Source organism: Hyperolius riggenbachi, chromosome 9 (genome assembly GCF_040937935.1).
Source record: "Hyperolius riggenbachi isolate aHypRig1 chromosome 9, aHypRig1.pri, whole genome shotgun sequence".
Classification (NCBI taxonomy): domain Eukaryota; kingdom Metazoa; phylum Chordata; class Amphibia; order Anura; family Hyperoliidae; genus Hyperolius; species Hyperolius riggenbachi.
The window spans coordinates 263,385,933-263,399,355 of NC_090654.1; the positions used below are offsets into that span (position 1 = coordinate 263,385,933).

The window sequence follows — 13,423 nt, forward strand, 5'->3', positions numbered from 1 at the left end:
TAGTTCCCGTAATCAGCTCTGCTAGTTTTCGTACTGCTCGTGTGTCATCATTTTTCTTGTGTTTTTTTTTTAAATTAAAATACTCATTAGAACTATTTTCCCCCTTCTTCAGTAATTGGCGTTTACCATGGCAGAATCCTCCAGCGACTCCGACTCCTACCTCCGCACACGAGCCGCCAGACGTGGTCCAGTCCGGGCCAACCACACACATGGGCGGGGCCGAATAGCAGGGGACGTCTCAGAAAAGATTCATAAACTGGCCCACACGTTACAGGTACTCAGTGCTGCCACCTACCTCCCACCCCCATTCCTTCCACCCCCTTTCACCTCACCTCCATCTTTATCTTTGGCCTTCTCTTCAAGGACAAGCCTCTCGTCCTTCCCCTTTTTATTTACTCCTCCCCTTTTAATTTAATCACTCCCCTTCTCTACTTTTTACTGTGACAGCCTTCCCTCCTCCACCTCCTTGTGTGACCACTCCCCCTCCTCTAACCTCTGTGACAGCCTTCTCCTTTTTTATATACCCCTCCCCCTTTTATTTACTCCTCTGTGTTAATGTAACCACTCACATCCTCTTCCCTCTACTGTGACAGCTTCCCCTCCTCCCCCTTCTTGTGTGACCCCTCCTCTGTCCTCCTACTGTGGTTGCCTCTCCTCCCTTTTTTCTTCTTCTTTAATTTAACCACGATCCTAATCTCTCCTCTAATAACCCCTCCTCCTCTACTCTCCAATATGACAATTTCCTTTCTCCCCCCCCCCCTTTTTGTTTAACCATCCTACCATGACAACCTCCACTCCACTTTCTGTTGGCCGTGACAACCTATTTTCCTTTGTCCTAGTGTGATGGGCTCTTCCCTGCACATGTGAGGGCCACTGCTTCCCTGTTCCCCCACCCCCCCTCCCCATGCTGTTGGTGGGATAGTCTTATGCCACTCTCTTCCCTGTGGCATGAGATTGCCACCCCTTGCCTTGGCATGTTCCAGGCCTCCCATTCCCCTGGTGTAATTCCCCCCCCCCCTACCTTGGCATGTTCCAGGCCTCACATTCCCCTGGTGTAATTCCCCCCCCCCCCCCCCCCCACCTTGGCGTGTTCCAGGCCTCACATTCCCCTGGTGTAATTCCCCCCCCCCCCCCCTACCTCGGCGTGTTCCAGGCCTTACATTCCCCTGGTGTAATTCTCCACCCCTCTCGCTGTCCTCTGATGTGACAGTCCTCTCCTTCTCCTCTGGTGACAGGCACCGGTAATAAGATTAATGACTCGTGGCGCGCTGCCCCTCTCGGATCCGCTGCAGTCGCACGTTCGATAGCCGCAGTAAACCGAATGAAATGCTGCTGCTAAATGTGGCCTTAATGAAAGGCCTATAAAATGCCACATCCACCTTAATCCACTCCAATTACAGCCCCTGTCGTTCCATTGCCTCACCTGAGCTGTTTTCCTCCTAATCACCTCATTTCCAGAGTCTGAGCCGCACAGTAATCCCTGTAATCATGCCGGGTAATGTGACTGTAAAATATATGGTCTTTCCTTTAAGGACACCAGTCGTAATCTGCAGCAAGTGGACGAGATGCTCGGACAGTACAGAGAGTATAACTCCGACCAGACGGAAGCCATTAGCACGGTAAGCGGTTCTGGTGCCGGTAACGCAACGTTCTCGCAGTCTGGTCTATTGCATGTCTCTACATACAAATGACAATTCAAAGTGTAAGTATTCAACGTATAATGAAATGATCTGGAAACCAAAACCCCGACATGGACACAAGTATGAGAGGAGCAACAAATAACATTTTGGGGTTTTGGGATGATTTAAAGTGTATCTGAGCTGAAAATAGTCTCAGGTTTTATACTTACCTGGGGCTTCCTTAAATAAACATATCCCCCGATAGATTTTACAAAATAAATACTATACCTGGTATTTTCGCTGCTCTGGTGTGCCCTTTTTTCTGTTTTGTTACTAAAACTCCATGCAAAACACAGTTTATCAGAAAAGCATATTATTTAGTGGGCTGTGTGCAAAATGAAAGCACCATTTCTAAACACCTCTAATGACTAACAAATATAGATTTAAAAAAAAGTTTTTCAATATACCCTTACATTAGTAGCTCCTCCCATCTCATCAGAGCTCTCCGTGATGCTGCTAGTATACAGAACAGGAAAGCCGAGCCAAAAGGGGTCAGGCTTGGGCTTGAAAAGACATCTGAGAAGACATAATGAATCCTGAGCAAAGCCAGCCTGAATGCTCAGTCTGGGATTTTATCACGGCTGATAACAAGCAGGCTGAGCAGTGAAGGATGAAACAGAGAGCAGGGTAGGTGTTTTCTCTGTTCCCACTGATATATATGGTTAAATACATGAGGGTGCTTCGTCTCTGATACATTTTACGCCCCCTTGAAGCCGCCCGGTCCCTCGCTGTCTCCCCGAGTCGCTCCTGTTCCTTGCTGGATGGCCCGGTAGTCTGGCCAGGTTGCACTTCGTTGCGCATGTGTGGCTCTGCATCTGTGTATTAACTAAAAAAATATCAACCGTATCATAAAACATGGCTTTTATTGTGCACTGTACACCGATACAGTTTGTAATGACACTAGGCTGCAGTAGGCATGGTCAATGGGATGCATATAATTTCGTGTTGGAGGATCATGCAAATTTTACATCAGCAGGATGCGATTGGTTCTTTTCAAGCTGCATAAAAATCTCATTGACCATCCCTAATGTGGAGGTGCCCAAAAAGATTAAAATTACTTTGTGTACCAGAGATTAAAAAAAACAAACAAAAGAATGAATACTCACCTGGGGCTTCCGCCAGCCCCATATGTGCTTATGAGTCCCTAGCCGTCCTCCCCGCGGTCTGACGTTCAGCCCTGATCAGCCCCTGTAACTGCTTCAGTCTGGTCCAGTCTGGGTCTCCTGTGCATGCGCAGCAGACCCAGACTGACCCGACTGAAGCAGTTACAGGGGCTGATCAGGGCTGAACTTCAGACCGCGGGAGGGTATGGGGAGGGAAGAAGCCCCAGGTAAGTATCCTTTTGTTTTTTGATCTCTGGTTTACTTTAAAGCGGAATATACCCCTGCATTTCAACTTTGCTCTAAAACATTATTTACAGTATATTATATGCAACCAGCATTTTTTTTTTTTTTACAAGACCAGCATTGGAAGGGTTACACAGTGCTTTAAAGTTCCTGGAGATTTCTGCAGACGCATCCTAAGCTGACATAGATACATTTTGTTTACATAAAGGTATCTAAGTGTTGAATGTGACTCACTCTCTCTGACTGAGGAGCTGGAGGACAGCCAAAGAGTGTGTAACATTTCTCAATAGATACATTTAACTAAATAGAATGTAACAATCTGAACTTCTGCATATCTCTCCACGGAACTTTAAACCTCTGTGTTTAACCCTTCCAATGCTGGTCTAGTAAAAAAAAAAAAAAAAACAATGCTGGTTGCATATAATATGTTGTAAATAATGTTTTAGAGCAAAGTTGAAATGCAGTTTATATTCCGCTTTAAAAACTGTAGTATATAAAAAAAAATGTACTGGTCATAGAATAATGCATTTCGCAGGCGTCACCTGCTTCCTCAGGTTAGGGACATTGTCAATGTGCCCAAAATGACTGAGCTGAAAGGTACACGCACCTCGAGGCCTTCCTGGTACCTTCCTATCAAATCTGTAATGATATCGCTTTGCAAGTTCCTTTAAAAAGTCAGCCCGATGCACATTTCGCAGCCATCTTCAGATGCCGGTAACATTTACAGTCAGCACCACATCATAACATTTCAGCCATGCTCAGAAAAGCCTATACTTTAATAAAGAGGGTATGTCACATACTGCTGAATATGGAAGTATAAATGGCCTAAGCAGTTTCGTTGTTGCTTATCCACTTCCTCGCCTGACAAAATCCCCGACTGAGCATTCAGTCTGGCTTTGCTCAGGAATCCTTATAGCTGAGTCATTAAAGCAGAGCCAGAAGGTGGCAGGCTTGGGCTTGAAATAACATCAGAGAAGACAGACTCCGCTATAATGATTCCTGAGCAAAGCCAGACTGAATGCTCAGTCATTATGGTAAATACATGAGGGTGCTTCGTCTCTGGTTCACTTTAATGTATCAGAGTTCCCTGGGCCTTCAGAACTGATGAATGAATGTATAGCGCAGGCACCAATAAACTGATAAACTGGGCATTAGGTAGCGGGCACTGAGATTTCACCCGATATCATGAATTGGGAATCCTCTGTGATCTCTGGAGCGAGCACTATTCGTCTTGTTAGATGAATAATTGAATGGTGCCGGCGGCGGGGAACGGGTGATCGGAGGAGGACGGCGCGGGACATGACAGCTACAGGGGGCTGATAGAAGACCCAGGTAAGTGTCCGTTTTTATTTTCCTCATCCTCCCAGAGAACCCTTTTAAAGAGACACTGAAGCGAAAAAAAAAAGATGATATTATGATTTGTATGTGTAGTACAGCTAAGAAAAAAAACATTAAGATCAGATACATCAGTCTAATTGTTTCCAGTACAGGAAGAGTTGAGAAACTCTAGTTGTTATCTCTATGCAAAAAAGCTATTAAGCTCTCCTACTAACTTAAGGTGGGTACACACGTCAGATAAAAGTCTTTGGAAAATGAAAGATCACAGACCAATTTTACCCCCTTTCATGTAGTATGAGAGCCATACTCTACACAGTCTATTCTATGGAGCTGAACTCCCCATCAGATAAAAATCTTTGCAAGATGCTGCACACAAAGATGCTGTACACATGCAACAGATCAGTATCTGCAAAAGATCAATCCCTGCAAAAGATCCGCTCCTGCAAAATGCATTCATTGTCTATGACATCTGCAGATCCCATACACACCTTGTTTAACCACTTGAGGACCCACCCTTTACCCCCCCTTAAGGACCAGCGCTGTTTGTTTGGATCTGTGCTGGGTGGGCTCTGCAGCCCCCAGCACAGATCCGCGGCCACACAGAGCGATCAGATCGCCCCCCTTTTTTCCCCCCTATGGGGATGATGTGCAGGGGGGGTCTGATCGCTCCTACTTGCAGGCATTTTGCGGGGGGGGGGCACCTCAAAGCCCCCCTCCGCGGCGACATTCTCCCCCCTCCCTCTCCTACCTTCTCCCCCGGGAGATCTGGGCTGCACAGGACGCTATCCGTCCTGTGCAGCCAGTGACAGGACGTCCCCTGTCACATGGCGGCGATCCCCGGCCGCTGATTGGCCGGGGATCGCCGATCTGCCTTACGGCGCTGCTGCGCAGCAGCGCCGTACAAATGTAAACAAAGCGGATTATTTCCGCTTGTGTTTACATTTAGCTTGCGAGCCGCCATCGGCGGCCCGCAGGCTATTCACGGAGCCCCCCGCCGTGATTTGACAGGAAGCAGCCGCTCGCACGAGCGGCTGCTTCCTGATTAATCAGCCTGCAGCTGGCGACGCAGTACTGCGTCGCTGGTCCTGCAGCTGCCACTTTGCCGACGCACGGTATAAGCGTGCGGTCGGCAAGTGGTTAATGGACATTCATCTGCAGATCAGACAATTATCTGCCGATCTGAACATCCAACCTGGTGGATCTGATCAACAGATAATTGTCCGTTAAACAAGGTGTGTATGAGATCTGCAGATCTCATAGACTATGAATGCGTTTTGCAGGAATGGATCTTTGGCAGGAACTGATCTTTTGCAGATACTGATCTGTTGCATGTCTACAGCATCTTTGTGTGCAGCATCTTGCAAAGATTTCTGTCTGATGGGGAGTTCAGCTCCATAGAATAGACTGTGTAGGTATGGCTCTCATACTACATGAAGGGGGTAAAATTGGTCTGTGATCTTTCATTTTCCAAAGACTTTTATCTGATGTGTGTACGAGCCTTTAGTCATGGAGAGGGCTGTTATCTGACTTTTATTATCTCAACTGTAATTGAACTGTTTACTTTTCCTCTGCCAGAGGAGATTTCATTACTTCACAGACTGCTCTGAAAGACTCATTTTGAATGCTGAGTGTTGTGTAATCTGCACATATTATAGAGTGATGCAATGTTAGAAAAAACACTATATACCTGAAAATAAAAATATGAGAATATTTTCTTTGCTGCTAATCTTCTAGTAATTATTCATAGTACACAACCAATTCATTATATCATATATTTTTTTTCGCTTCAGTGTCTCTTTAACCAGTACACTATCCAGCTATCCAGGACACCTTCACAGGTCTTGTGGGGTCCAGGCCTGACCACCAGGACAAGCTAAATTTCATTATGGTCTGATCGTGTATAAATGTAAATATATGTACATATATATATATATATATATATATATATATATATATATATATATATATATATATATATATATATATATACATACATACATACATACATACATACATACATACATACATACATACATACATACATACATACATACATACATACATACATACATACATACATACATACACATAAACATAACATAAATACAAAACATACAAACAATTTAAACATTCCCCTGGGAGCTACCTGTGCAACCTGTATGATCCCTTTGCGGATCCAGATTTGTGGGTCAGGAATTTCCAGAAAATGACCCAGGTTGGGGTTTCCCCAAAGAGAAGTATAAGGATTTGGGGTTTCCCCAAAGAGAAGTATAAGGGGACATAGAGTTTAGACCAGCAAACTTTTGCTTAGCGACTGCCCATGCCTTAATGGTGGTCTGCATGGAAGGTGTCAACCCTATGCCCCCACCGGCCCCCGATACAGGAGGCCGGCAAGAGCTTCATGCTAGCCCATTATTGCGGTTTCCAGCCTAACTGCCCCATTCTGCACATCCCGAGCAAACCACCATTTAATGATAACTAATAAAGAGGCTATGAAATATTTGCTGAGATCTGAAAGTGCCAGTCCCCCTCTGTTGACTGGAAGACTCAATGCTTCCAAAGACAACTTAGGGGTACCACCAGCCCAGATAAAGTCAGATGTTATAAAATCTATTCTACGAAATATCGTCCGGGGGATCCAAACTAAAGACTGACGAAAAAAATAATTATATTTTTGGAGAAAAAGCATTTGAAATAGGTTTACTCTTCCCATGACCGACAGAGGTAATTTCTTCCACAGACGACAGCTCCTGAGTATTATAGATATATTGTAGATGTATAGCCAGATAACGTAGGAGCCCTCCAGAGGTCTTAGGCCTTGGTGGGTCTCACAGGTGGGGTGTGTACAGTATTGGGCAGGTGGCTGTAATGTTTTGGCGGGCGTGGCTGGATCCAGTAGCATACATTGTGTGCCTGGCAGTTGTTGGGTAATGTCCCGGGCCCTCTGGCGGTGTCGCCACGCCGTCACATTGCTCAGCGTATAGTTTGAGGCCGCAGTCGGCTCATGTTCCTCCCTCCTGGAAGTTTCGTTAATGGCGTTCTTTGTCCTGGTGTCACCTCCGATGAGCATCAGTCCAGCACATTAATCCAGAAGGTCCCTGACTCCCCTCTTACTGCCAGCCTGCTCTCCGGGGCCCGCTCCTGTCACTGCCGCTCTCACTGTGTTTGGACGCCTTTCACCAGCCTGACCTCCTGCGGATAATTAAAGGGACCAGATAATGGATAAGAAATAAGCTTCCACTTAAAGCGTGCGGTGTGTAATTATCTGTGATAATGAAGTGCGTAGGTAGTGAAGATTCTGTCACAAGAGGCAGAGTGAGGGGGCAGGTGAGGCGGAAACGCGATGTACCGTCGGGGGATGGAGGCACGGCGGCCGTCACACGCTGCAGTACTCGGCTTTTTATTAGTATTTTTGCTTCTTGCAGGGATTCCTCTGTTGCTCCCAAACTTCTGCACAGGGGTTCAGAGTGTCCGTTTCTTTCCCTGACACAAGTCACATGTCCACAGCACACAGCCAGAGCACTGCAGGCATCAGATGAGGACTTGGTTATAAGGTCTCTGCATTACAGTGCCCAGGTCTGCAGTGCTGTGGCCACTGAGGCCTGGGAGTAACCGGGCACAGATATTTGATGATGGTGGATTATCATCCGTCTGCCCAGTGATCTCTGTACAGACTCGCATGGAGATTGGCTGAGTGATATGTGCTGTACTATGATGGGGGAGAGGGCCAGCCTGTAGTGTACTATGGTAAGGGTAGAGGAGCAGCATGTACTGTACTATGGGTAAGGGAAGGGTAGAGGAGCAGCATGTACTGTACTATGGTAAGGGAAGGGTAGAGGAGCAGCATGTACTGTACTATGGTAAGGGAAGGGTAGAGGAGCAGCATGTACTGTACTATGGGGAGGGTGGAGGAGCAGCATGTACTGTACTATGGGGAGGGTGGAGGAGCAGCATGTACTGTACTATGGGGAGGGTGGAGGAGCAACATGTACTATGGGGAGGGTGGGGGAGCAGCATGTACTGTACTATGGGGAGGGTGGAGGAGCAGCATGTACTGTACTATGGGGAGGGTGGAGGAGCAGCAAGTACTGTACTATGGGGAGGGTGGAGGAGCAACATGTACTATGGGGAGGGTGGAGGAGCAGCATGTACTGTACTATGGTGAGGGAAGGGTAGAGGAGCAGCATGTACTGTACTGTGGAGAGAGGAGCAGCATGTACAGTACTATGGAGACAGGATCTGTACGTACTTGTGCATAGCCCTGTTGGTGTGGTGTATCTATCTATCTCATTATTAAACTCTCCCCTATCTTACTTGTGTCATCTCTGTGCAGCTGAAGGACACTCTGGAGCAGTCCATCGACCAGCTGAGAAGCCAGCGCCTGTCCCGCCTGTCTGGAGGAAGGAGCGCCTCTCTGTCCAGTCTGTGTGCCAGTGACCTGGAGGCCGGTGAGTCCCACATGAGATGTGTCCCCTAATGCCAAGTGTAAAAGGAGTAGCTTCCCGCTCCAGTCCCTTTAGTGATCCTGTGTCCAGATGTGTGCGGCGTGAGAGCCGGGCCCGCCTCTTCCTGCCTCGCTGAGATGCTCCCATTGCTCATCTCTGATTGACTAGACCAACACTAATTCTGTCACCAGTGTCACATGACTAGAGACAGTTGCAGCTAACTAGTGAGAGTGAGGCACGGTCCGGTGTTAAGGCGTCCATACAATGGTCAATGATAAATCCCTCTCAGATCATTATCTAATCAGAAAGAGATCGATCTGATCGACTCTCTCCACACACTGTAGATAGTTGCAGCATGAAATAGATAGAAAATCTATGGGTACTGCTCAGTTGTCCCCCTCTCCTCCCCACCGCACAGGGCTTCTCACCTTTTGTGTCCCTCTCTTCTCTGCCGGGGAACTGTGTGTCCCATGACTAGTGCTAGAGGCAAAGCAGGATCATCCACAAGGCAGTTAAGCAGATGCCTGGAGCCTAATGGGCATTACGGGGCCTGGCTGCCACTTCCTCTGACCATCTGCCACCTCGGCTTACCAAAAAGACTATTTGGGGATGCTAGAGCTACCACTTTGCCTTGGTCCATATTTCTTGTTACTCCTTCTCTGGCTAGAGGCCAAACAATAGGACACGTACCTTTTAAGCCTCATACATACCCCTAACTTAAGTCGGCTGAGGCGGCTAATAACTGCCACCTCGGCCGACTTAAGTCAGGGGTAGGTATGAGGCTTAAAGGTACGTGCCCCTATTGTTTGGCCTCTAGCCAGAAAAGGAGTAATAATCAGTCGTGTGTATGGAGCCTAGCATCCCCCAATCCACAAGCGATCCAACGAGTGGATCTTATGCAGGAGAACAGAGGCGCCAAAAGGATAAAAGGAAGCTAAATGAGCTTAAAAACCAAATTATTGGTAAATAGAGGAGGTAGTGGTGGACTTACCTCCTCCAAGTAGACACACAACGACTGTAGTAAACACAGTCAATATATTTTATTTATGAACTCCAAATATGCAACGCGTTTCGCAGGTTTGATCCCGCTTCATCAGGCAACAACAACGGAGCAATAGCATATGTGGTCAGTAGAAGAGCCAGGCACCTCTGTCTCTCTGTCAGCACTTCTACTGACCACATATGCTATTGCTCCGTTGTTGCCTGATGAAGCGGGATCAAACCTGCGAAACGCGTTGCATATTTGGAGTTCATAAATAAAATATATTGACTGTGTTTACTACAGTCGTTGTGTGTCTACTTGGAGGAGGTAAGTCCACCACTACCTCCTCTATTTACCAATAATTTGGTTTTTAAGCTCATTTAGCTTCCTTTTATTCTTTTGGCGCCTCTGTTCTCCTGCATAATATTGAGTCCACCCTGGGTGGAGGGTTGAACCCCTTTTTCTCATCTACAGAGAGCGACTTCTTATTCCTGAGTGGGGTCAGGAAAATCTCCCCACCTGCCTTTACAGTGGTTGCCTAATGGTAACCCTGGTTTGTGAGTATTAATATTTACTCTATCTAGTAACCATTTACCAGTACATATTACACTATTGGGGCTCTTGGTGTCCTTGTTTTTATCAACGAGTGGATCTACTCACCCCACCTGACTCCCCACCGATCAGGCAACATTTTCTGTACAGCTCGATCAACAGGAACAATCCAATTTGGGCAAAAATTGATGGTTCGAGCACTATTTGCGGCCCCAACTTTTAGAAGATTAGATCAAATGGTAGACAAAAAAAAAAAAAATAAACTAGTGGATCAGATCTACCGACATCAGATTAACAAAAGTTAATTTAGGTGGAAACCTTCAGTGACTAACTCTACTTTGGTTTTCTTGTAAGCATTCAAAATGAAGTTTCTTCTTCAGGCATAATGCAAAACTGGATGAGAACTGTATAGTTCTGTATTATGCCTGAAGAATAAACTTTGGGCCAGATTTATCAAGAGTGTTTGAGACAAAATATTGGTAGGTTTTTAGAAATCCATGCAGAGCTGTCTCAGGCATCTTAAGAAATTATATAGTGCAGATTCCTTCTCAAACTGTTGTAAAATAGGAGGAGCTAGGAAGGTCTCTCAGACAGTGCAGTGTGTGAGGAGAATTGCTGTTGCTGAGGTAACCAACACAACTGCTGTATTGATAGCAGCAGGCTCTGAGGAGGAATTCAGCAGGGAGGAGGAGCACTTCACAAATCATGTCTAGCCTGTACTCTGCAATCATGTCTAGCCTGCAGTTTTACATCTGTAGAACTGCTGTAAAGCACTTCTTAATCTGCACCAGTTTAGGGATGGATTTGCACTTTTCTTAACAGTAGTGCAGCTCTAGAAATTCATGCTAAATTGCCACTATTACCTAGCATTTAAGAAGGTTCTTATTATCATGCAGAACTGTTCTCCCTGCTGGTTAGAACAGATTAAGAAGAAAAAACAGTTGGTAATGCGTTGATAAATCTCCCCCTTTGTTTCAAAAGGTGCAGGATTGATGTGCTCCACTCCGTATATTACTATATTGCAGATCTCCCGCAATAGGGAGTGGAATTTTCAGCAGGCTGGAGTCGCGTAACACGAGGGTGTAGTCTGGCCTGGAGTAGCAGTTTTTAGTGTCTTTTTGAAGCTTGCTGATATATTTTCCTTCTGTCCGGAATTGCACTGTAAGTAATACAAACGTTTTTATTTCCTGTTTCAGGGGGCGGGACTCGTCTTTTGAAGCCTACCTCTCCTCTTAAAGACTACTCTGACGGGGGGGTTCAGCGGCGCCGCCGGTCTCGGTCAGCAGTGCGGTTTTTAGATGAAGTCGGAAATCCTGGCCAGGTGAGAGGTGGTCCTAGAGGAGTGGGAGGAGCAAGGAGGAGGCGGGGCCTTGTTCATTAGTATCTTATGACGAGAAGTATCTGGAGTGCACCGTTTATTCAATAAGCCTTTGTGAAGGAAACCTGAAGTGAGAGGGATATGGGGGCTGTCATATTTCCTTTGGAACACGTTGCCTGGCTGTCCTGCTGATCCTCTGCCTCTAATAATTTTAGCCATTTCCATGCATACCAAAAAACCATTCCGGGTAGGTAATTTGGCGAATGAAGGTGATTCTGACCGAGCAAACAGATCAAATGTTTCTGACTGAAGTCTGATTGGATTAGCTGCATGCTTGTTTCACATGTGTGATTCAGACGCTACTGAAGCCAAATAGATCAGCAGGACAGCCAGGCAACTGGTATTGTTTAAAAGGAAATAACTATAGCAGCCTCCATATCCCTCTTGTTTCAGGTGACTATTAAAAGGAACCCCCAAGGTGTGAGACCTATGGAAGCTGCCATATTTATTTCCTTTTAAACAATACTAGTTACTTGGCGGTTCTGCTGATCTTTCTGGTTAGTGAGGGTCTAAATCGCACACCTGAAACAAGCATGCAGCGAATCTGTTCAGATTTGTCATAGACATCTGATCCTCGTGCTTATTCAGCTTCTATGGCTTTAAAGAGACACTGAAGTGAAAAAAAAATATGATCTTATTTGTATGTGTAGTACAGCTAAGAAATAAAACATTAAGATCAGATACATCAGTCTAATTGTTTCCAGTACAGGAAGCGTTAAGAAACTCCAGTTGTTATCTCTATACGAAAAAGCCATTAAGCTCTACGACTTTCAAAGTCATGGAGAGGGCTGTTTTCTGACTTTTATTATCTCAACTGTTAGTGAACAAATCTCTTTTTCTCTGCCAGAGGAGAGGTCATTAGTTCACAGACTACTCTGAAAGAATCATTTTGAATGGTGAGTGTTGTGTAATCTGCACATATTAGAGAATGATGCAATGTTAGAAAACACACTATATACCTGAAAATAAAAATATGAGAATATTTTCTTTGCTGCTAATCTTCTAGTAATTATTCATAGTACACAACCAATTCATTATATCCTATATATTTTTTCGCTTCAGTGTCTCTTTAAGTATTAGAAGCAGAGGATCAGCAGGACGCCTGGGTAATGTGCATTATTTAAATGGAAATAAGCATGCCAGCCTCCTTATCCATCTCACCTCTTGTTCCCTTTAAGCTTGATGTGTAGCATTTCTAGAAGATCTTCCCCAATATGACAGCTTGATTGAGTCATGAGGATGCGCCAGCAAATTCAACCACTTTTGCCAGTCTTTGGGCATAACCTACATTTTTAAGAAAGTTCGCATTTTTGCAAAATTGCTTATCTTATGTAAATCCATTAGTCAAACAAGAATGTCAATTTCCATGTTATGATGACTTTTGGGAAACGTTAAGGAGGCAAGATCATACAGCTAGATCCAGCCATGGTTATAAGCAGGTAATGGTTTTTCAGTAACTCCCATCCTGTCTCAGCTAATAATATAGCTGTACAGTATGTAGTATAGATATTCCTGTCCTGCCACACCTTCACACAGGAAGTTCCACTTGGCATCACAATTGTCTTCCTGTCTCCCCAGATCCATTCTTTGCACCAATCTCTGCGGGATCTGAGCAGCGACCAGCTACGCCTGAACGATGATCTGAGCCGTGAGCTGGCCCGCCGAAACAGGTACACCACTATTTTCTATAGAATGTTAACCAT

The 13,423-nt window shown here is 45.5% G+C and overlaps 1 protein-coding gene across 5 annotated transcripts in view; it reads left to right on the forward strand.

The window, feature by feature from the left end:
* Positions 1-13,423, forward strand: part of CEP128 (centrosomal protein 128) — a 253,904-nt gene that overhangs the window by 42,045 nt on the left and 198,436 nt on the right. For all 5 annotated transcript variants that reach the window (XM_068254444.1, XM_068254441.1, XM_068254445.1 and 2 more), the window contains exons 2-6: positions 113-274; positions 1,533-1,619; positions 8,697-8,811; positions 11,539-11,663; positions 13,299-13,390. In XM_068254444.1, coding sequence (XP_068110545.1) covers positions 128-274; positions 1,533-1,619; positions 8,697-8,811; positions 11,539-11,663; positions 13,299-13,390 — 566 coding nt within the window. In that variant the 5' untranslated portion in view covers positions 113-127. The remainder of the gene's footprint in view (positions 1-112; positions 275-1,532; positions 1,620-8,696; positions 8,812-11,538; positions 11,664-13,298; positions 13,391-13,423) is intronic.